General features: G+C 40.1%; 2 protein-coding genes across 9 annotated transcripts; one reads left to right on the forward strand and one right to left on the reverse strand.

Annotated features, from left to right (window-relative positions):
• Nucleotides 1–57: 57 nt before the first annotated feature.
• On the forward strand, nt 58–7,891 carry LOC109057605. 2 transcript variants are annotated; one of them, XM_042776801.1, is made up of 7 exons: nt 58–254; nt 4,012–4,252; nt 4,448–5,122; nt 5,275–5,363; nt 5,729–5,929; nt 6,010–6,079; nt 6,441–7,891. In XM_042776801.1, exons 2-7 carry the CDS (start codon nt 4,154–4,156, stop codon nt 6,567–6,569), a joined length of 1,263 nt encoding a protein of 420 aa, XP_042632735.1. In that variant the 5' UTR covers nt 58–254; nt 4,012–4,153; the 3' UTR covers nt 6,570–7,891. The 2 variants fall into 2 exon arrangements, with proteins under 2 accessions (XP_042632735.1, XP_042632736.1); XM_042776802.1 differs by having other exon boundaries at nt 4,017–4,252.
• A 676-nt stretch (nt 7,892–8,567) lies between these two features.
• Nucleotides 8,568–21,645, reverse strand: LOC109057606 (large proline-rich protein BAG6-like). Of its 7 annotated transcripts, XM_042776810.1 has the most exons (25): nt 21,497–21,644; nt 20,892–20,976; nt 20,556–20,673; nt 19,107–19,336; nt 18,908–18,979; nt 18,602–18,727; nt 18,323–18,474; nt 17,005–17,134; nt 16,706–16,909; nt 16,398–16,626; nt 16,102–16,164; nt 14,541–14,848; nt 14,084–14,162; nt 13,695–14,002; nt 13,327–13,612; nt 13,078–13,247; nt 12,728–12,781; nt 12,539–12,641; nt 12,308–12,432; nt 12,093–12,227; nt 11,939–12,007; nt 11,475–11,669; nt 11,206–11,313; nt 9,648–9,794; nt 8,568–9,363 (listed from the first exon to the last, which is right to left on the reverse strand). In XM_042776810.1, the coding sequence occupies exons 2-25, from the start codon at nt 20,967–20,969 to the stop codon at nt 9,268–9,270; spliced, it is 3,585 nt and encodes a 1,194-aa protein (XP_042632744.1). In that variant the 5' UTR covers nt 20,970–20,976; nt 21,497–21,644; the 3' UTR covers nt 8,568–9,267. The 7 variants fall into 7 exon arrangements, with proteins under 7 accessions (XP_042632744.1, XP_042632741.1, XP_042632737.1 ...); XM_042776807.1 differs by having other exon boundaries at nt 13,695–14,162; nt 16,102–16,161; nt 21,497–21,645; XM_042776803.1 differs by having other exon boundaries at nt 13,695–14,162; nt 21,497–21,645.
• Between the last annotated feature and the right edge of the window lie 2,703 nt (nt 21,646–24,348).

Raw genomic sequence — 24,348 nt, forward strand, 5'->3', positions numbered from 1 at the left:
TATGTCGCGGTCGCCGCTTGATGCCGCTCTAACAGGCAGATTCCGCTTCTAGAAGGCGGTGGACGCATGCGCAGTAGCGCAGACAGGCGCTGGGCAAGGACATAAGGAGAGTGACATTTGTTTAACGTTGACAACAAATTCATATTCTTTCTAAATCACACAACAGTTAGCGTCAGTCAGATTTGGACACACTCTCGCATCTCTGCACAGTGAGCTGACGCTCCACAGCACTTTGTCAGATTCACGAAGGACAGGTAATGTAATGCATTTCATGTTTACAAGCAGGACAGCTAAGAACTGACTGGCATGTAACTTACAGATATGAAGACTAACAGACTATTATCTGCCCAACCCAGTCAGACAGGAAACCTGTGATCCTTGATCGCTTTCAGCTGAGGCACTATCCTCTTTATAATCGTTCACTTTGTTTCGGAAAGAATTGGTTGTATTTGTCAGGTTGTCAGCTGAGTTGACTGTTGATTTGTAAAGTGTGACTCAAGCGTGATGTTCATGTGTCAGGCTGCATCTGATCACTGTAAATACATGCCCCACTGTAAATATAATATATTTGTCTAATCTAAAACGTGGACACAAGGCTTCTTTGAATTCAAACGGTTGACTGAACAATATACTAAGTTACGCACCTCCACCCTTTTTTATTATTATATATTTCTGAATTACAGGGATACTCCACCCCAAAATGAAAATTTTGTCATTAATCACTTACACCCTTTTTTATTATTATATATTTCTGAATTACAGGGATACTCCACCCCAAAATGAAAATTTTATAAAACCTGGAGGCTTGAGACTGTCCCAAATAAATAACAGTGTCTAGGTGTCAACAGTCTCCTCTGTGTCTCTCCATATCACCGTATGCTCTTTTGTGTCATCCGCGCCACAAGGATGTGCTGTTTTATTTCAAATCAAAGCAAAATACATGTAGAAACCAGCACTTAATCCCACAGCGGCAAGGGATACTCCACCCCAAAATGAAAATTTTGTCATTAATCACTTAACCTGCTTGCTTCCAAATTGATTGCCTGACAACTGGAGAACAAAACAAAGCAATAGCGGCCACATAAACCTTTAACATTGATGGTAGGCTCCCGTTATTGAGCCTGTGCTGCAGGAAATGTAAAACATCTGACACGGACAGCTTGCCGGGTCGATATCTTCATCACAGCATCATTTCACAAATACTCCCTATTTAAGCTTGTAAAAACGCCTAGTAGAGGGTGCATGAGACTCCATGATTGTGTCAATCACATGAAGAGGCAGGGCACTTAGCCCCTCTAGGACCCTTGAAGTAGCCACACGTGCAGGCTCCACAGCTCCGGCTGGGGTGCCATATCGAGCCATTCGCTTGAGACAGCAGGTCCTTCCTGAGGGGGATCACCAAGGGGGAGAAATGCATAAAGTCTGTCTCTCAGCTAGCGCAACATTAGAGTGTCCCCCATCAGCAGGGAGTGATACAGTGGAAAGAACATTGGACAGTGTGTGTTCTTCCTTGTTACAAACAGATCCACCTCTGCCTTCCCGAATTGATCCCAAATCATCCAGACCAAGCTGGGATGCAGCCTCCTCTCTCCATGAGGTATTCCATTCTACGAAAGCATGTACGCTTCGGGGTTTAGAAGATTGGGGATATGCGCCACTCTGATGGAGAGTAAATGATGATCCACCCATAACAGGAGGCTCACAGCCTGCTTGAAAAAGGCTCTGGAGCATACGCCACCCTGGCGATTTATTTACAAAACCCAAGACATGTTGTCGCTGCTCCAGCTGTGGAAAAAAGGCCAGTAGGGCTACAGGCCTGACCACAGGCCTGAAGTCGGAACACCCTCGCACACTTCTCCCCATCTGAGGTTGACACATCTGTCATAACCACGGTGCGTGCAGGAAACCCCCTGCTGAACATTTCTGGGACGCGCCACTGTCTCAGAGCGCTGACACAGCTGTGTGTGACCTTGATGTGCATACGCCCTGTGGTCTGTGCTCTCCACAGGACTCAAGCTTTCAGCCACAGCCGTAGTGGCCGCATGTGCAGAAGGCCTAGATGGCAAACCAATGATGCCGATGCCATAAGTCCCATGGACCTCTGTAATTCCCTCAGAGGAACAGAACGACCTGGTCTGAACTGGTGCAGAACTGCATAGATGGTCTCTATGCGTTCCCGAGTGAGGCAAGCTCTCATCCCCACTGAGTCGAAACACACACCCAGACAGTGGCGGCGCAAGGGCGGGGCTTGAAACTTGATTAGCCCTGGAACAGCCCCACCCCCAAGGATATCCTAATGATATTCCTGTTTTTTTTTTTTAACTCACAGTGTCACATTCATTAAAATTGAAAAATAAACATTAAAAACCCCAAAAAATAAAAATCCCTCCCCCATAAACTGTTGACTGTTGACTTAGATACAGTGCGAATTAGCGTCCATTTTAAGTTTAGTATCAACAGTTGTCATGATGGAGCGCTATTTATTATCAAGTAAAAGACCGCAAATTTCAGACACTTTCCAGAATAGCTCAGATGAGAACAAAAACAAGTCGACAGTCTCAAGCCCTTTACACTAGTGTTATTTCCTTTTATACATACATATTTATGGGTACAACCAGAGCCGTTGAGAGAGACGCAGAGTTCCTTGACAAGGATACGCAGAGTTACGAATACGAATGTGGGCAGCCACGCCGGATGGAGAGGAGTCTGTCGTCACATGCAGTAGCAGCTCTTAAAAAAATAGCTTATGTGGAAATAGTTTTATGAATTGTCTGTACTTTATCTATTGTAAAAAAAATTTAGAATTTACAATGTTTTCCTGCCAGTAGGCATTGAGAGTGACTGACACTTGATGGTCAAACAAATTAGTAAATAGAAATGTGTAAAATAAATAAACAAATAAAGCCCTACTTTCTCTTTTTTCTATTTGTGATCATAAATTGTATTAATTTGTAAGCATCATATTTGGCAGTTGGCATTAAAAGTTATATTACTGGGATATGAGAAGTTTAATACCTAAATGTAAAATATGCCTTTTTCAAAGCTGTTGTATGTAAAAAACACAAGGTGACTAAATTTGCATGCTTAAATGAAGCAGGCATTCATTACTTTCTCTCAGTTTAATTAGTTTTTTAGCTCCCCCTCTGAACTGTTAAGCCCTCCTTAGTACCCTCAACAAAAAAAAACCTGGAGCCACCACTGCACCCAGGTATGTAATAGATTGACTCGGGGTGAACACGCTCTTTTGCACATTCACCTGCAGTCCTAGGGATCCCAGATGGCGATGCAGCTTGTCCATGTGACTGATAAGCACATCTCTTGAATGGGCTAAAATCAGCCAGTCATCCAGATCATTTAGAATGCACATACCACTTGCTCTGCATCGATGCACTTCGAGAACGTGCATGGGGCTAAAGCCAGCCCGAAAGGAAGAACTGAATACTGGTATGCTGTGCCCTCGAATGACAACCTCAGGAAGCGCCTGTGGCGTGTTGCGATCTGAATGTGGAAGTATGCATCCATCAGATCCATGGATGCAAACCAGTCCCTGAGATAGATTTGTGCCAGGATCTGCTTCAGCGTTGTCATCCTGAACTTGCGCTTGTGAAGCGCTCGGTTGAAGAGCCTCAGGTCCATTATCGGTCCTCCATCTCTCTTGGGCACCACAAAATAGCAGCTGTAAAACCCGCTCTGCAGCTCGCTCAGAGGGACATGTTCTATCGCTCCTCTTGTGACTAAATGCAGTAAAAAGACTTATTTCAAAAACAAAAAATTTAATCAACACTAAACTTTCGATTGGTAGTGAAGTTCAATAAGTAGAGCAATGTGAGCAATTCCATGGGTTAGACTCCAGGGAAGCTCACAAACTGATAAAATGTAGACCTTGAATGCATTCGAAGTTGCTTAAAATGTCTGTCAAATGCATAAATGTATTGAAGAAGATCTGAATATCTGGTCTTGTTAGAGTGATTTAAATGTAATTATAATTTATTTATATTTTTTTTGGCCTAGGTTAGGTTTTGAAGGACAGAAGTTTCCAGTGAGTAACCAGAGGCAGCGTTGGATGGGAGAGTTCACATTTTCTCCTCTTTGAGTAGCTTGATGATGTCATCTTACTGAGACTCGATCAAGATCACCTCAGCACCTGACTTGAATGGCTGTGTGCAGAGGGGGTGTCTCTCTTTGGTTGGGGTGTGTCAGGAACCATGGCAGCAGACAACCAATGACGAAACAGTGCTGGAATTTATGTCAGGTGCACATTGAAACTTTTTACTACAAAAAATTAATTTTAAAACAATTTTTGAAAATAAGTTATAAGATCTGTTCGCCCAAATATATTTTGTAACAAAAATATAAAAAGTGACTTTTTGTTGTTTTTGTTTTGAAGAAATGCATTAAATTGATCAAAAGCTTTGACCAATCTAAACAAATTCTGTCTGATTTGCAGACAACCGAATTGCACTTGATTGACAGCTGTAGGACCCTGAGCAGTGCATCATGGAACTTGGCTCCTCCAAACAGTCTACGTTACCTGTCCATTAAACAGCCATCCCTGTCCCTTCCCTTCCACCATGCGTGCCAGCTGAACCGAGCAGCCAGCCTAGAGGAGGAGGAATGGGAAGAGGCAATCAGCCTGCCTGTCCTGCTCAAACCCGGAGAGACCGATGAGCAGCACACCGTGGTGGAAGTGCCCTTTCTTGGGCCGGCCAAACTAAGAGAGCTCCTTGCTTTGGGACCCAACAGACCCTTTGACTTGCTTTTTCCTATAACCACTGTTGATGGAAGCAGAGTGGATGATATTATCATTACCGGAAAGGATGGGACTGAGGAAAACCAGCTGATAGAGAGAGGCTCCTTCAGGAGTCTGTTTGAGACCGAGGGATGCCCTGCACCTTTTATGTTGGGATCTCACTTCTATTGCTTTCACTGCCATGGGATGGAGTCTGTCTCAGAGATTGGGGTCAAACCAAGAAAGGGACAGGATGAGCAGAGTATCTATCAGCCCTTCAATGTCATGCATTACAGCCATGCTGAGACTGAGAGAGTGGACAAGAGCTCTAGCCAGAGAGACATGGAGAATGAGGAGAAACTGGCCCTGATGCATGAAAAGCTGAGGGTGGAGGTAAGACAAGTTTAAGGGGAATGAGATGTACCATTTGAGAAATAATGCTTGATATGGAGGCTGTAGGAAGATATAACATGTATGATACCTTTTTAATAATGTAATTGCAATGTAATCTCGACTAATAGTTAAGGTTCTACGTTGTGTTTCAGCTTCCCAGTTTCTTTGTGAAAAATCATGACTACAGCATATACTCTGAAGATGTTGAGTTCATCAATGGTCTTCTAAACACCAAAACAAGGTAAAGAATTTCTAGGTGTATGTTAGACCTGAAAGTAAGTTATACTAGCTGTCAGTGAAGCTGTTATGTCTCAAGATTTGTTCTCAAAAAAACAAAAAAAACAAATTCCCTTCATGTTGGAAAAACATTTTGCTTCTCCAAAGCATTTTCTGCAAGCAATTAAAAATACAGAAGTTTTTCCAAGCAAAAAGAATTAGAGCAAAGTTTAGAGGAAAAACAAATCATGGGTGGGTTTTGTTTGTTAATTACACATTGACAGTAGTTCCAAAATGACTCCGAACTACCATTGAATGACTGGTTTTGGATTATATTTGAAGCAGCACATCTGACTGGTATACTGTCTGTTTTTACATCTGTCTCTAAAGGGGTCGTGTAGTGTACCAGCTGACTCTGACGCTTTGGCGATTGATGTGTCTGTGTTTCTATGCGGATGCTCAGCTGGAAGTGCTGAAGCTGACCAAGCATCCAGAAGACGGCTCCATCAAAGCTCGCTGGAGAGTCAAAGGCCTGCCCTTCCACTCCATTCTGATCTTCTTCTACAAGAAGGACAAGAGCCACCTCTACAGGTGAGACATGCTGTGACCGGTCATCAAAACCTTGCCCTGTGCTCATCTTTGTGTAGTCTTATTTATTTATTTCTGTTCAGAACATATGATGCGTTCTCCACCTTCTATGTTGGCTCTGATGGACGAATACATAAGCATAAAGTTGAAAAGGTGAGGTTTTCTTGCTGCTCCATATTTTCAGAATATCCTTGATTTTGAAGAATGTTGGTGCTGGTCCCCATTTACATCCACAGTATGGGAAGAATTAAATACCTTTGAAGTCAATGGGGAACAGCAACTGTTTGGTTACCAAATACTTCAAAATATCTTCTTTTATGTTCTATAAAAGAAAGAAACTCATACAGGTTTGGAACAGCCTGAGGCTGAGTAAATGACAGTTTTCATTTTTGGGTGAACTGTCCCTTTAAGTCATCCTGCAGCCCCTTGGACATCTACTGAGGCTCTTGGATTGAAAAACAACCCTTGATTATTTCATCTCTGGTTTAACCTTAGTGTTGATCTGTGTTGGTAGGTTATGGAGGCTCGTCCTCCCTTGCTGCCCAAAGTGACCTCAGTGTTGGCTGGGGCTCTGGTGGCGCTGGGCATTCAGGAGCACCGGCCCGCCCTCAACCTGCTCCCACTCCTGCTGTCTTCCCTCTGACAGACCTGAGCCTGAGCCATTGAAAAGACTGAAAAAGATGCAGCGCTGTATTGTGTGGGTTGACTGAATGAGATATTGGTAACCAATTTTTTGGGGGTAAATCCGCAGGAACAAGAACAAACGTGTTAAAACTCTTCTCACTTGAAACAATCTTTGTGCGCTTTTTATTTTCCATTGTTTCCCTATCTCCAAACTGGTTTGAATCATAACAGGTTTCAGAGACTAATACATAATGCATCACTAACTAGGAAGTTAACTAACGCACAACTCTTTAAAAAACAGGTTTTGATGTCCCAGTACATTACTGTACGGGTATATTCAATGCCATCTGTAAATACATTCAGGAAGCTCGGCTGTAAAACTATGCCTTTTGAAGCACATGCTGAAGATGGTTCAGCTCACATTCACAGTAATAAATCAACAGAACGATTGGTCATGATTTGTAAGTCAGACACATACACAAGATCAGCTCACATTGTAATAATTCATTATATATTTTTTTGTATTTATGTATTAATTGGAGTTTTCATCAGTTGCATTGGTTTAAATGTTGTAGAGGAAGGTGCCTGAAAACCAGCTGTTTCCTTTAGTAGCAGAATCAATGAACGTCTTTAGAGTTGCTGCCTTTTTGATTACCTTTAAGGCAAAGTGATGCTAGGGACTGCCTTTGAGATTAAAGAGTTTAGTTTCCTGTCTGGACTTGTTCTTGTTTGCCCGTACCTTCCTTATTTGAATTGTTTTCAGTGTGCAAGTCACATTGTATAAGTTATCAGCCAATATGGCTCCCTGCATAAATACTTTGCCAAATCTGCACTGGTCTTGCCGTGCCGTCCATGTAAATTAAGTCCACACTTATTTGAAAGACCCATGCTTTCAATTTTTTTCCCATTGAAATATGTTCAGAAGTGTATTTGCATCTGCAAAAGCAACGCGTGGGTTATTTTTCTCCAGGTTAATTGGTCAGTAATGACTGTAATGTGATAACACATGCTCTCCTCCCACAGTCTGTTTTAAAAAGAACAGTTTCAACTGCTTGAGCTTTCTGTGGTAAAGACATAGACCAAACACTTTAATGGACTTCCTTTGTCCCAAAGTAGTCAGAACACATCAGTCTCAAATGCTTGTGCTTTTAAATGGACAATAAAAGCATGAAACGCTGTCACTCCACAATCTGTGCAATTCAAATCCGAAAGGTCACAACCTGTAAAAGCAGATGCATATAAAACATGGCTGAGTAATTGTTCTGGTGGTTAATTCTGCGATAATTACACAAAAACCTGTGTGAATATGTTGTGTGACAAATAAATGCATACTGACATCAATATTTTTGGTCTCTGTTCTTCTCTCGTCTACTACCATTTAGATATTTAGAATTTTTTGTTTTTTTTTGAGGTTCAAATAAGACTAAACTTTATTCATGGTTTCCACATATATATTAAGTAGCACAACTGTTTTTAACATCGATAAGGCAAAAAAAATGCAAATCAGCATGTTAGAATGATTTCTGAAAGATCATGTGACACTGAAGACTGGCGTAATGGCAGCTTGGCATAACAGGAATAAATTACATTTTACAGTTATTTTAGATTGTAATAACATTTCATAATTTTACAGCTTTTACTGTAATTTTGATCAATTAATGCAGCTTTGGTAAGTGTAAGAGACATTTAAAAAGCATCAAAAAATCTTACCAACCCTACAGAAAATGATAGAAAATGTTTTATTATTAAAATGTTCCATTTATTTTATATTAGTATTTTTCAGCCATGTCGCTAAAGTTTGACTTATTTGAATAAAGTTTAAATCATATTAATTGAACATGGCTAACAGGGTTGCAAATTTACCATAAATGAAATCATTGCTCAGCTAGCAATTTAGGGACCAAATTTGTGCAATGTGCCAGATCCACATAAAAGTCATTGTTATTTTTTTTTTTTTTTTTTTAACTAAATCATAGCAAAGGTGTTCCATGGCCGAACATATGGAGGCAGACAGCTGTTTCTTTAAAACAAGAAGTAATTCTAGACTTGGACCATTTTATTTTGTAATAGTCACATTCATGAACAACATGATGGAGCCAACAAGATGTTTTTGGCATGCAAGAAATAATTACAAACAACAGCTCTATGGCATCACTATGACTAAAAGGCTTCCAGTCCTCAGTGACGAAATGTGCAGTGCTGTAAATCTAATCATATTCAACATGTCTGGAGCTTGTAAACATCAATCTTGGCATCTCCTTTATCTAAACATCAAGCAGGTGAAGCTGGAATGAATTAGGTTTTCTTCATATATATGTGCCTGTAATACAACTGCTATTATTGTCATTATTAAAACAACTTATTACAACAATGTACAGCTAATTTACAATTGGCGGGCATATATGAATCCTGCCCGAGTAAAACTCACTGACTGCTTTGACATCTGCAAAGAATATAAGATGCGGTTTCACACAGATGGACGGCACGTAGAAGAGAAAAAAAAAAAATGCTCTGCCTCCATGGCCAGTCTAGTTCACCGGCTCTATATTTAGTCACTATCCACACATTTGACTATGGCAGACATCTGAGTTATGTGTCAGTTGGCGATTTCAAAACTGGGAACCCTCAATGCATGAGATGCTACTGGCTGTTCCTCGAGACGTCATGGACATGACTGTGTTTGACAGATGACAAGACAGAGTAAACCGAGCTGTTGGTTAGGAGTCCTCAGAAAAAGCCCTGTGTGTGTTGGGAAACCGCTGGTGGTTGTAGTCTGGATCATCACGCAGTCGTTTCTTTATATCACTCTTCACCTGGAACACAATGAAGAATGAAAAAGTTTTCAAAATGTTCAATGCATTTCAGAGATCAAGATCTGCATGAATCTAATGAAAAATACAGAGGAAGACATGCAACATTTAATGCCATGCCTTTATCAAAAGACTTTCTGCTCTGATTTAAGACCTTTCAAGCTCTTTATTTGTGGAAGGGCAAATAAGCACTTTTTAAGACCTTTTAAAACATGCAGAAACCCTGAATAACACTGATCTGTGCAGGTGTTTCAGGAAAGATCAGGTGTGGGATTTTAGTTTCTTACCTGTTGTGTATATGCTTCCTGCAGCTCTGCTGCCTCCAGCTCCCCCTGTAGGCTGTCTGGGGCAGTAACAGGTTGCACCCCTGCTGTCCTGGCTGCTCGACTCACGGCCTCAGTGAGAGAGAGGTGAGGACCCTCTCCCTGTGCGGTCTGTGAAGGGAGGAAAGCAGTTTAATTGAATTATTCATTTTGCATTGGTGATCTATGGTAGCATTTTAGTTTCAAATGAATGTACAGGTGCAGCTCAAGTTAGAATTTCGTGGAAAAGTTCATTTCAGTAATTCAACTCAAATTGTGAAACTTGTGTATTAAATAAATTCAATGCACACAGACTGAAGTAGTTCAAGTCTTTGGTCCTTTAATTGTGATGATTTTGGCTCACATTTAACAAAAACCCACCAATTCACTATCTCAACAAATTAGAATACTTCATAAGACCAATAAAAAAAAACTTGGTAGGGGCTCCTTTTGCTATAATTACTGCCTCAATTCAGAGTGTCGTGGTTGTGATTGTTTTGTGTGTGTTCTGTTTTTGTATGTGATGAGGTGTTTCTTTGACAGTGGCCTTCAGCTCATCTGCAATTTCTGGTCTCTTGTTTCTCATTTTCCTCTTGACAATACCCCATAGATTCTCTGTGGGGTTCAGGACTGGTGAGTTTGCTGGCCAGTCAAGCACACCGACAACATGGTCATTTAACCCACTTTTGGTGCTTTTGGCAGTGTGGGCAGGTGCCAAATCCTGCTGGAAAAATTAAATCAGCATCTTCAAAAAGCTGGTCAGAAGAAGGAAGCATGAAGTGCTCCAAAATTTCTTGGTAAACAGGTGCAGGGACTTTGGTTTTCAAAAAACACAATGGACCAACACCAGCAGATGACACTGCACCCCAAATCATCACAGACTGTGGAAACTTAACACTGGACTTCAAGCAACTTGTGCTATAAGCTTCTCCACCCTTCCTCCAGACTCTAGGACCTTGGTTTCCAAATGAAATACAAAACTTGTTCTCATCTGAAAAGAGGACTTTGGACCACTGGGCAACAGTCAAGCTCTTCTTCTCCTTAGCCCAGGTAAGACGCCTCTGACGTTGTCTGTGGTTCAGGAGTGGCTTAACAAGAGGAATATGACAACTGTAGACAAATTCCTTGACACATCTGTTTGTGGTGGCTCTTAATGCCTTGACCCCAGCCTCAGTGCATTACTTGTGAAGTTCACTCAAATTCTTGAATTGATTTTGCTTGACAATCCTCATAAGGCTGTGGTTCTCTCTGTTGGTTGTGCATCTTTTTCTTCGACACTTTTTCTTTCCACTCAACTTTCTGTTAACATGCTTGGATACAGCACTCTGTGAACAGCCAGCTTCTTTGGCAATGAATGTTTGTGGCTTACCCTCCTTGTGAAGGGTGTCAATGATTGTCTTCTGGACAACTGTCAGATCAGCAGTCTTCCCCGTGACTGTGTAGCCTAGTGAACCAAACTTGGGTTTCACAATTTGAGTTGAATTACTGAACTTTTCCACGACATTCTAATTTACTGAGATGCACCTTTAGTTGGCGTACAGACCTTCCTCCTCTTGGCCGGCATCCCATGCAGATAAGCATCAGACAGCGGCGGCTGTGATTTAATCTTCCTCTGGGTCAACATGTCATGTCTTATGATGGGTACCCACTCCTGATTAACACATAAAAACACTCATTATTACTATATACTATATCAGTTGTTGGTTTATCTGTGCTGTTAACTTTGAGGTCATTTATATGTCAAAGTACTACAAAAAGGTATGTTTAGCAGACACACTAAATCAACAGACACAATAGACAATCGAGTCTCACAGGTGGAACAGTTGCTGCCCATGGCTCCACCTCTCCAATTGACTCCTCCCTGTCTGCAGTGGCCATGGCTACTGCTCCTCGTGTCTCCTCTAACAATGGTCTGCCAGGTGGTTCATCGGTGTCAGCAGTGTCTCGTGAGGATGCCATGACTTCCTCTGCAGTGGTGGCAGGAGCAGGAGACAGACCCTCTTCCATCTGTAATATATATCAGATATTACAAACATAACATACAGTTTCTAGTGCAGACAGACATCTAGATTTGTTCAAGGCCTAAGGGACAGGCAATACTCAAAGGAAAGTTGCTTATGATCAGTGTTATAGTCAACTACACTATGAAAACAAACCAATCTAAAACTTCAGAATGGTACAGTATGAACTCTAATATGCTTTTATCAGCTCATTTGGAAATAATAATATTCTATGTGACGGTAAACTAGACTCATTCTCGTCTGGTTGAAACATACCTCAACACTCATGTTATCTGACTGCTGGCTTGCTTGTGCATCTGACTCTGTTCTCTGAGATGACTCACTCTATACGTGAAAAAGATAACAAGCATATTCAGTTCTGTATTCTGTGGTTCAGTTTGGGAGTGAATCCTGATGAGAGGGTGAATACCTGCGTATAGATGACGTAATGCTGGATCTGGTCCTCAGTGACTGGATTGTGCTCTAAAATCACATGCAGCCTCATGGACATCATACTGGTCAACCAGTTCACCAGACTGGGGTTCACTTCAGCTGACATCCTCCTCTGGGTGAGGAGTAAAACATGAACGTGTCAAAACATGCAACACCAAACAACCTTCATAATGATGAATCAACAAATCTTACAATTCGGTGGTTGATGATGGTGGTTAAAGCTCTATGCTCTCCTCTTAAGCAATAGAGATTGAGGGCCAAACACTCAAACAGACCCTGGGTGCACAGATACAGCAAGCGCTGGCCAAATGTGTTATCTGGAAAGACACAAGAAACAGTGTTATTGTTAACAAAAAATATTACAAAATAATTTTCAATTGACAGTTTTGGGGTCTGTGTTTGTGTGGACAGTATGGTGGTCACCTGTACAGCGCAGAATGTGAGTAGCAATGCGAGTGAACTGTTGTCTCAGGAAGGATATGTTGGTTTGGATGATGTCCACTCCCTCTCGAACAGTCACAGTGGACTGAAACAGATACAGCACACAGACTATCAGTTAGGGTGTCTGATGAACAAATGTTTCAGGATAAATCAGGTGCAAACAAGACTTACAAAACTCTCTGCAATGTACTCCTCTAGTCCATTGATCAGATCCTCAGCAGCACTCTAAGGTACAGAAACAATACCATCAGTCTTTGCAACATGCACTCAATATAAATGTTATATTTTTGTTTCATGGTTATTTTGAAGTGTCCATTTCAATGAATCAGTAAATCAAAACACTGAATAAACAATATGTTTGCATCATGACTCAAAAATGTTCAAAGAAGTCCCTGTTAGAGGTGTGTGATATTGTCAAGGATAATATCATAAGTGCGGGCTAACATTATTGAGTATGTCACTCAAGTATGTAACTCATCTGATGAAAGTCATGTATGAAAGCAGTGTGAGCTCAGACTCACAGCTATGTTGGCATCGGTGGGCTCTCGGCCGTGCAGATAGTGCTCAGTGAAGAAGGCTATGAGCTGGGGCTGGATACGGCTCAGAGGCTGAGGATTACCATGCAGCAGCAGAACCATGTCCACCATGGAGAAACTCTGACACACCAGAGACAGCAGATCTCCAAAGAACCCTGCCAAACAAACACAGCGAGTCAGTACTAGTACATCAAATGCAACTTTGAGTTTTGCCAAATGATCACAGAAACTGACCCACTGCATCTCCAGCTCCAGGTGTGAAGAGGTTGCTGGTCTGGGAAAGTCTTTGAATAAACTGGGCGATGCTCTCAGTGTTGCCTTGACCAGCACCCAGAGAGCCCATCATGGTGGATAGGACACCCTGCACGATGCCTGTAAAAAGCTCCGGGCTGAGGGTCTCTCCACCTCCATTGGGAGGCTGAGGAGTGGTAGTGTGGGCGGCTCCTGAAGGGGCAGAGGGTGTGGCTTGTGAGGATGGAGGCAGTTGCTGGTTTGGTGGAGGAAACACAGGCTGGCCGTACTGAAAAGAAAACAGGACGTTCAAATGAACACATTTGGTAAGATCAGAATACAAAAACCCATTTGCTGAGAAAGCCACCAACCTGAATGAACTCTGAGAGGCCCTGAATGAATGCAGGGACACCTGGAACAGTCACTGTAATTGAGGGAGGACCTCCAGACCCCACTCCACCAGCTCCCGCAACTCGTCCCAAAAGTGAGCTCAGCAGCTGAGCTAGGTTATCTCCTGGGCCGCCCTCCTGGGCCTGACCCACGGACGCCGTGCTGGTGGTGTGGGTGGACGTCTGACCGGATGTGTTGGCAGAGGATGGAGGAGCAGTGGAGGAGGAGATGGAAGAGGAGGAAGAGAAAGAGAAGGAGTGGGATGATGAGGTAGTGGATGTCTGGTCTCCTGATGACAGAAAACATAATAATTTTAAAAGCTGTGTGATGCCAGATCTTTCACAGGAATGAACACGTAAGGACCACTTACCTGTGTGCAACGGCATCAAAAGCTGCCCTACCAAACCACTGACCATCTGTGTGAGAGGAGAGGACGTCATAGGGTTGCCCTTGATTGAAGAACAAAAATGGAACTATGAGTTTTATGCAAGGACATTAGATATGGCAAGACATTCATATTATTTTGAATGAAAGAATTCATTTGCGTCACCCAAGCCTGAACTAAACTTGTTTTTTTTTTTTTTTACTTGTGTTTGAGCAGAAAAAACAACATTTTGTTGCTGATTTTAAATGCTATTTAACTGTGAGTGTGGCAAGCAGTTTTTGAAATTTCAGGATTTTCCCATTCAAGAAGATAGAACTTGGATGCTTGAAATAGCTGACCAGAAGTGTTGCAAATATGGCCGCAGAGTAAACAGACATTATTTGAAATGGACTTTGGTTTTATGTCTCTCCAGAACACAATAATGTATCATAAAGATTCATACTTGATTAGTCTGTTGTCCTGCTGAGGGGGGCACTGTTGCCCGCAGGTTGATGGTGGTCCCTCTAGTGCTCATGGGTTGGGGGATGTGTGGAGATAAGGAGGGCCGTGTGATGACCACCCTGGCCTGAGGTGGTGGAGGGGCTGGGCTGTCTGCACTCTGGGCACCTGAGCCAGCAGTGTCCTGCTGCTGCCCCTGGTGTCCAGCAGAGGCTGCGGTTGCCATGGCGACAGCCTGCTGGGAGATCTGATGCATGATGGCCTGCATGAACTCAGGTGGCAGTCCTGGTACATGGATGGGTGTCGTGGTGCCAGAAAACAGACGCACTTAATTCAGGGAAAAGTGACTATTAACACTGCTGGTCAGAACTTCACAGACAAGACTACAGAAAACTGACAAACAACAGCTGCATTACATCCCAATGCAAAAACAGCACTTTAACACCACTCAAACTACCAATTCTGTTATCATTTACTCACACTCATGTTGTTTCAAACCTGCATGAAATACCTGTACCTGTATGACTCGTGTTGCTTTCCTCCACCGAACACTAAAGGAGGAACTTTGAAGAACATCCAGAGCAGTGTTGATATTAATTAAAACTATTAAAAACCATTTTTGTTCATTAAAATAAATTTGAAGTATTAAAACGATCAATAACTAAAATAAAAACTAAATAGAAATATAAAAAAATTATAAAATAATAAAACCACATAAAATTACTAAATCTTTAAAATGAAACTTGAAAATATCTATATATAAAAAAAGAATAAACACTACAATAGTACATAAATAATACTAAAATAAAACATGTACATAGCACTTTATTTAGTAACCAATGACTAGTTGGTTGTTGACTGATATTTTGGCTGATACACAGAATTTTTGCAATTATTGCATCATTTCATAATTTTTTTCTGTTTAGCCGATAAGTGTCATAAGTAGGACTAAGAAACCCAGTGATGGAGTGCACTGCAGATGCACAGGAGCTCCTATTCTTTCATCTCCAGTTTACAGTCTTTGTAACAGTTATGTTTAATGACAGAAAAACAAACACTCTTGATAGCGTTTAAATAATTCTTTAAATATCTAATAAACATTTAATTCCACAAACCTCACTAACTTCAAATATAAAACTATTGTTGTCAATACAATAATGATTTCGGTTAGTCTTTAAAATGAAAAATAAACAATGCCAAATATGTATTTACATTTTTTTTTTATCCATGGGCCCTTAGCATCCCCATGGGCAACCCATGTTTAAAGACTACAACGCATATGGTGAATTTTATTATTATCATTGTTATTATTTTTATATCTGGATCTCTTTTAATTTATTGCATGGAGAACAAGCACTGTGGAAATTCTGCAAATATTTCTAGTTTTGTGTTCCGTGGAAGACAGTGAGTCAAATTGGTTTTGAATGACATGAGGGTGTGTAAATGATGATAAAATGTAATTAACATTAACATAAAATTTTAATGTTAAATTTTTCTCTTCCACAACAGCACACGTTAATGTTGGCACGGCTGGTTACTGACTACAGAGAGAGGTGCAAACTAACCAGTCTCTCCAGCAGTGCTGGGATTGTGCTGCCTTTGGCCCTGCGCTCCACTGTCTGAATCTGCTGCACAGAAATGCACAGATCAGTGGTTGGCAGTTACACTAAAACTGCCCATTCCAGGTCTGAAAAAGGCATTTCTGAAAGGAACTATTCTAAATAGTAAAAATCATTTCATGATGAAGAAAAGTGTCTGGGATCTTCAGAAGTGTAGCAGACTGGGAATGGGCAGCATGGCTGAAATACAGTGCTAAGAACACTGGGGTCTGATTGGATGGGGGGGCAGGGGGGGGGCATACCATCCAGGTTCATCTGCATCATGACCACTGGCTCCAAGGTCTGGTGAGTGATTCTGATCACTCTTGGAGTCCCCTGACCGTGACCCATTTGTTGACTGGCTCCATTCGGTGGAGGAGGAGGTGCCTGACCCTGAGGCTCTGAATGGTTGCTTGGCTGTGAAGGTTGGGCCTGACCCTCGCTTGTCTGTCTGCTGTTTGTTGTCATGGTCACAGTCGAGCCCAGGTTCATCTGGAAGATGATATATATTGTGAGGTTGACTGCTTGAACAGTATGAAAATAGTTTTGTACATATAGTTGGTTAGCTCACTGGAATGGAAATATGGGGCGGTCCACTCTGCAGCACAACAGGGGAGGTGTAGTGAGACATGGGCCGCACCACATGTAAGTGGCGGGGTGGCTGAGCTGATAAATTGCATCGGAGGTCACTCAGAGCCACCAATGTGTTGCCTAGGAGATGGAGTGACTCTCCAATCAAATTGAGAGTGCGCTGATCCTCCTCACATTCTTGAGTCTGTCCGAAAGAAAAAAAAACAATTTTCAGGAAAAGAACATTGCCATATTTATAGCACATATGACAATGATGTAGCATTCAAATCTAGGGCATACATTGTTGTTGTAGTCAGCAGAACTGGCCGCTCCAAGGATGGAATGTGTTCTCTCCATGAATGGATGGAGGCGCTCCTCCACCCTTCGGACCTCTGACAGAACCTCCACCAACTCTAAAGGGCTGGGGTGACTGTTGAGACACAGAAATAAGTTAGACTTGTCTTGTAAATGTGAAAACATAATGAGCTGATGACATGATACACCACTGTTCAACTTTCAGGGACAGTGAGATTTTAAATTATTATTTTTTTTCACTTTTATTCAGCAAGTACACAACTGATCAATAGTGAAAGTAAAGACATTTATAGTGTTACAAAATATTTCTATTTCAAAATGAATACCATATGAGCAGGGTAGGGCAATGTCTATGGCAAAACAACTTTAAAATGACTGTAAAAAACATGATTTACAGTTTCAGATACAGATTCAGAAAATGATAAACTTCACATTTCAGCCTTTAAACCATTTTTAAGAAAATGGATGAGTCAAATGTATCAATTATTATGTTAATTTAAACAATTATCAATCAATTATTATATTAATTAAACAACATATTTTACTCTATAAATTGTTTATATTTTAATAATGCATTATATAATTGTGGATCCACCAGTTCACATTTACAACTCTGCATGTCTGCAGCGTAAAAACATGGGTTGGTTTTCATATTGGTCTAAATAAAAACAGCAGAAGGGCTGAAAATGCACATTCATTCTTTTGGAAAGGCAGAAATGCAGCTGCTTAGAAATACAGCAGAACTGTTATCAACATTGCTTAATGCAAATTAGAACAATTTCTAAGGGATCATGTGACACTGAAGACTGGAGTAATGATTCTGATAATTCAACATTGCCATCACAGGAATAAAATACATTTTAAAATAATACAATACATCACAATATTAGTGTTTTACTGTATTTTTGAATAAATAAATACAGCCTTGTTGAGCATAAGACTGCATTCAAAAAAAAAAAAAACCGACCCGAAACTTTTGAATATTAATGTAATGCAAAAAATCAATGTTTCCCCCATAACAATGATAACTTGAATAATCATATTTTTAAAAATGACTTCCTAAAATATATCAACAGGAGCCATGGGTATTAATGTTGTATTGCATGTGCTGTATATGTTTTTTGACTCTCAAGTGACAGTAGCCACTGACTTGCCTTTTATGGATCACCAAGGACAATGGTTTCAGCTAAAAATCTTTTTTTACTGTTCTACGGATGGCATCAGGATGAGTAAATTAAAGGAATTCTTTTCTTTAACATTGGATACACTATTTTTCCCCATGATCCTAATATTCTTCTCTTACTTGGGTCCAGAGTGAGTTGCTCCTTCTGTCTGTGAAGCAGAGGACGAGGGTGGAGGTGGGGAGCTGTCCATTGGTTCTGCGGAGAATGATGATGATGATGGTGGCTGAGGAGGTGGTGTCTCCTGCTGAGATGACGGTTCACTTGATTGACCCTGAAACAAAAAAAAAATAAAGTTACTGCTTATCTGAAAATAAGCATCAGGCTGAATGATTTTTACATGCAATTAAGAAATCCAATAAGATTGTTTCATTTTTTGGATGTAAATATTTGTTCTTCACCTCCTCGAGTCTGTGGATTAAAGCCTGTGTGTCTCGCAGCAGGCTTTCAGCCAGCTGGAGCCTCATCCTGGGCTCGCTCTGCACTGATTGGTCCACATTGATATGGACATCCACAGAGCCGCTGCTCTGTAAGAGAGGAAATAAATTACTGTAGATGTGTCCAGAGATAACCTTTAGTTTTAAACAACAGACTGTGACCAAACACAGCATAAGCGTCTCTAATACAAACATTCTGTACACTGCTTATAATGCTCATTATTATATAAGTATGATATGTGAAGTTAGAAGGATGCAAGGATGACTCACTCCTGTGCTGGTGCTCATTCTGACATTACGCCCCATTTCTCCAACACCAGCCAACATCTGCTGCACTGACATCTAGAGGGGTGAAATTTCAATTTCCTTTAATAACAGGACCTCTAACGTATGTGTTACATTAGCTGTCTGAGGTTAAACACCACGTATTGAAAACACGTGTCTCTTGATGTAAGGAAAGCACTGTAACCTGTATTTGCTGTGGGTCCATAACATTCACCGGCAGATTTAAAGTGCCTAGCATGACATAATTGTTGGCATTACGGTCATGTGGAGTTCCTGGGAAAGTGGAGGACTGAGAGGAGGTGGACCCTCCATCCGTTGTACCTGAGGAGCCAGAAACTCCACCTCCTCCACCCCCAGACTGACTGCTCTGAGGAGGTGCTCGCTCCACAAGATGAATGACCTTCCCATCAACATCTGAAAAACAGGGTTGTTTTTATCATTAATATGACACAAATAAAAAAAAATAAAAAAAATAAACACTTTTGATTATAGTTATGACAGATCTCAGTTACTTTGTCTTAAGGCTGGAATACACTACACGACTTTTAAAATCTGAACAGATTTGAAAACATTAGGCATCATGCACTTTATAAATGGTTACAGGAGAAAACTGGGCATCATGCACTAAACGAGGATCACACACTACCACACTTTCAGGTCGAACACAAAAAACTAATGCAGAAACATGTGCCCTGTTGCTCGTATACTAAAATTGGCTCAAAATATTCTTAAAAATAAATAATAGTCTAAAGCTAAAAAAACTCAGCAACCATAATCGTAAACAATATAGTTTTGAGATTCATGTTTGCATTTATTACAGCCTGCACTGAGATTGTTTGCTTGCAGATTTGCAACAAACAGCATAAATGAAAGGAACATAGACTAGCTTTAACACTTTCATGTGAGTAGAATATCTCAGTGGAGTGTTTACACCACTGCTTTTTGGTGTTTTTATGCAGTGGAAAGAGAGCATATCCATCTGTTTGCCAGGTTGAGAAGATTAAAAGGGATAGTTCACCCAAAAATGACCTTTAATTCATCTTCGGAACACAGATTACGATATTTTTGATGAAATCCGAGAGCTTTCTGACCCTCCATGGACAGCAAGGGAACTACCACATTCAAGGCCCAGAAACACAGTAAGGAGGACATTGTCCATTTATCCATTAAATATTGATATTTTTCTCACTTCAGGAAGCCTTTATTAATCCCCCAGAGCCATGTGGGACACTTTTTATGATGGAAGGATGCACTTTTTTTGGGCTTCAAAATCTCAACCACCATTCACTGCCTTTATAAAGCATGGAAGAGCCAGAACATTTTTTTTAATAAAACTCAGATTGGATTCATCTGAAAGAAGAAAGGAGGGTGTGTAAATCATGGGGTAATTTTCATTTTTGGGTGAACTATCCCTTTAAACCAATGCAAGGAATGTATAAAAATAAAAAAGATTCAATTATGATTTAATTCTTAAATGAATGAGCATTTTTTAAAAATCAATGACTCATTTAGACATTTTGAATGAAGACCCACAAACTCAGAGCAGCATGTTGTTCCGAATTCAGCAACTGTCACTCCTTCACACAAACCGTGAACGGTCCCAGAGCGAAAACCAGACACGAGCATCACTCACTGTATTCTGTGAGTGTCCTCTCATCCTGCAGCACTTTACCCTGATAGATCAACCTCTGCTTATCCACCGGGATCTCAACCGCAGAAGAGATGTGCTCTTTAAACCGCTTCACTGTCCACTGAGAGAAAGTAAGAGAGGTGACAATCAGATTATAAAGGGAAACGGAATTGGTTTATCGATTTAAAGAGTAACAGCGTTTCAATATATAGCGGTCTGGGTTATACTTTGTTAAATGAGCTATTTGTGTTACATACAAAACAGTCACAGCGCAAATGAGTTCCTCTCATAATGTTTGCGTCTATGACTGATGTTATCACAGAGCACACAGACACACACCTCTCCCCTGACAGTGAACGTCCTGCTCTGGGAGTCCAGAGTTTTCACGGTCACCTCTATAGCTCCTGGTTCCTCCATGACCTTCCTGTGGTTCAAAATTTCTTTAAGAAGTCGAGAGGATGAAGAACGCTTCCAAAAATGATTACAAGGACTAATGTTACCAATTAAATGCTATGAAGCACATCATCTAACGGTACACTGCTAGCGATAAAATCAGAACCCATTATAATAAAAAACGCAGACGCAGTTTTACCGCGTATTATGTCGCCATAGAAACATCATAAATTTGCAGTGCGGCTTCAGTAATTATAACAAGAGCGACTCGTTTTGTCTCCGTAGTAACGCTGGGCGCTACTAGCATCGTAACACATAACTTATATAATTAACACAAGCCATAATGTCGTACTTAATTGTAATACCGTGTATAAGCAAAATAGCGACACCTATTTTTAAAAACACACATATTATTTACCAGTGGTCATACATTATTGCTATTGTTCAAGACCGTTTCTATAATAGGTACCAGGCTAACAACAGCCAAAGCGATTTGGCTGTTAATTCCAGGATACACTAATGTTACATATGCAAAGGATTAAACACCTTACTTTTAAAGGATAGCTGTGGCAGCTCGGCGATTTCGTTTTTAATTATAATAATTGTATCCTACACAACTCCTATAGGGACATGCTAGCTAAGCAGCTAGCTGTAGCTAATCCCAAACGGTGCTTTGTCAGGAAGTGACGTCATGTACTCCGACTACGGTGCGATTTCAAAATAAAGCTGCATTCATAGTTGCTTTCCCAAAGCGTCAAATCTAAATACGGAAATGTATTTAATTTGTGTGTTCGTTTATTATACAGTCCGGTTTGTTACGTATTTTTATTTTAAAAGTTCTGATTTAGAAATTATATTGTAGACTGTTCATACACGTTGACAAAACTAACAAAATTAATCAGATAAACGCACCTACAAACTTATTTTCTCAAGACTACGATGAAGCGTTTCAGCGGTCATCAGCATCGCAAATCCGACAAAGTTTTTTGTATTTAATTTTTTTAAATGTTTGTACATTTATAACAATATATTTTGTATTTTATTGCATTTGCATCAAGTTACAAAAACTAGTTAACGCTAATGCGAGTGTGTTTCTCTAAAGCATAAATAGGATTGACGGTAAATTAAATTGTTGCAGTTCTTTAAAATTTGAAATGTCAAAAATTTGTATTGGAGGCCTGGCGCAATATTAAATGTAACAATTTCTGGATTAGAAAAAACCCTTATTAAAAAATTTAGTTGTCATCCTAAAGCATTTTATAAGTGGAAAATAGATGACCCTTTTCTTTCTACTATTAAAATATGGGCCGGTATTAAGTTTTTGTAACCTAACAAGATGAAAGAAGTTCACTATAAAATTGTTCATGTGTACTATCCCTGTAATTCTTTACTATCAAAATTTAAGTTGGACATCTCGTCACAATGCACATTGTGTAATTCTAATTTGGAAACAATATCACACTTATTTTTTTGAATGTAATTATGCAAAGGATTTTTGGAAAGAAATGTCTTGGCTTGTTTTTTTCAGCTTACAACAAACTTTTTTAGGTTTGAGATAATTAATGTACTCTTTTTAATTTGGGAATCAGGTTCAAAGGAGCTGGATGATATCTTAAAACCATTAACTTGTTCTGGCCTATTTCATCTTCACAAATGTAAAGTTACTGAATGTTTGCCCAATTTTAGGATTTTTTGTATTGATTTGAAATTATTTTATGAATCTCTCTCTGCTCATCACTTAATAAGAAAGCTGCTAAAACTACTGTATTGATGGAAAAAATAATTACTTCGATGTAAGGGTTACCCCCGTGTGTTCTTTGAAGTTTACATTTTATGTGTAAATTTTCATTTAATTTTTTTTATTTAATTTATTTACAATCTATTTATTTAAAAAAATAATAATAACTTTTATTTACTTGTCTCGTCTCTTTACATTTAATTTGTTATTCTTTATGTATTTAGTGGTTGTGTATGTACTTTATTGCTTTGATTGTATCCCATGTGAATGTTATAACTTAAATAAAAAATAAAAGTTTTGACGACTTCTGCTGCTGAGAAACCCGGAAACGTGAAAAGAAAAGTCCATAACATACCACCTTCGTCCCCTGCTTTTTGATGAAAAAAATAAATAAATAAATAAATAATACTAAAAATAATTACATTTAAGAAGATTATTTTGCAGGCAGTGCGAGCAAAAAACAAAACCAAAGCAGAAACAAACACAGCTTTCCAGCTGATTGTTCGTCAGTGGGCGGGGCTAATGTGCAATTTGTAATGCCATTGGCTAAATCTCACCTTGCGTTTTGATTTATAGACGAACGCAGGATTAATATTCATGAGAGCATTAGCGTGACATCATAGGCACTGAAATATGTGTGTGTGTTGGTATATATATTTGGTTGGGTATGTGTTGTGATATTTGATTTTGAATTTTATATGCAGGCAATGCACTTTCTGTATTTGCATTTACATTTTCCAATACATTTGTGCAACGTTTGGTGCAAAATGAAAATGAAAATGTATTTATATAATTTTCATTTGCCATTTCATACACTAGTTTTAATATGTGTAAAATGAATATTCATTTTAAACGCTTTATAAGTGCAAAATTAAAACGAAAATGTATTACAGAAATTATTTGATATGTGTAACATGTTCAAGCAAAAACTGTGGCAAAATTATCATTCAAATGTTATTTTTCTTAATTGCATTTACACTCAATGTCCCGCAATGAATGTAGCAAAATTCAATGTGCACGTTGAAAATGCATTCCGAGCCGATCACGTGTCCGCCCCCCCGCGCGCCATGTCAATCACTGCGTGAACAAGGCGGGGCTTGCAGAAGGTCAAGAGACTCAAAGACCAGACTCAAGAGGATTCAAGGAAGAGAATATGGACAGACAGTTCCACAGCTTCTCCGAGAAGCTGCCCAAGCACTAGAGCGAAGTGCAAATGCTGCCCCTTCAGATTCAGAGAGGCCATCGTCCAGCTTAAGAATGACGCCCCCGGATCGAAGTGGTGGGACACGGGGTAAGTTGGCAAGAAAGAGACAAGGGGTCTTTCGTCAAACGGTTAGGCTTTGGGTTGTTGCCAGCTTTCACTCGGGGTAAAGACTGTGTGGAGTGTAACGTTATTTGACGATCACACTCTTACGTAGAGTGTACGAAAAGTGCTCGTTTTGGCCCCCCCAAAAAACGGGGTGACACCTGCGGTCACATCAACTTACTAGACTTTAAGCATGCAAATATTACCAAAAAAATTCGAAATAGTCGATCCAAACCATTAATATATCACACCTGCTTCTCCACTTCACTGAAAAAATGTGGTATTAATTTATTTCAGGTAACTTAAAGGACATGTCGGATGTAGGCCTATCGATCTTTTATTGGTCACGTCATACGAAA

The sequence above is a fragment of the Cyprinus carpio genome, chromosome A19, assembly GCF_018340385.1.
Source record: "Cyprinus carpio isolate SPL01 chromosome A19, ASM1834038v1, whole genome shotgun sequence".
Classification (NCBI taxonomy): Eukaryota; Metazoa; Chordata; class Actinopteri; order Cypriniformes; family Cyprinidae; genus Cyprinus; species Cyprinus carpio.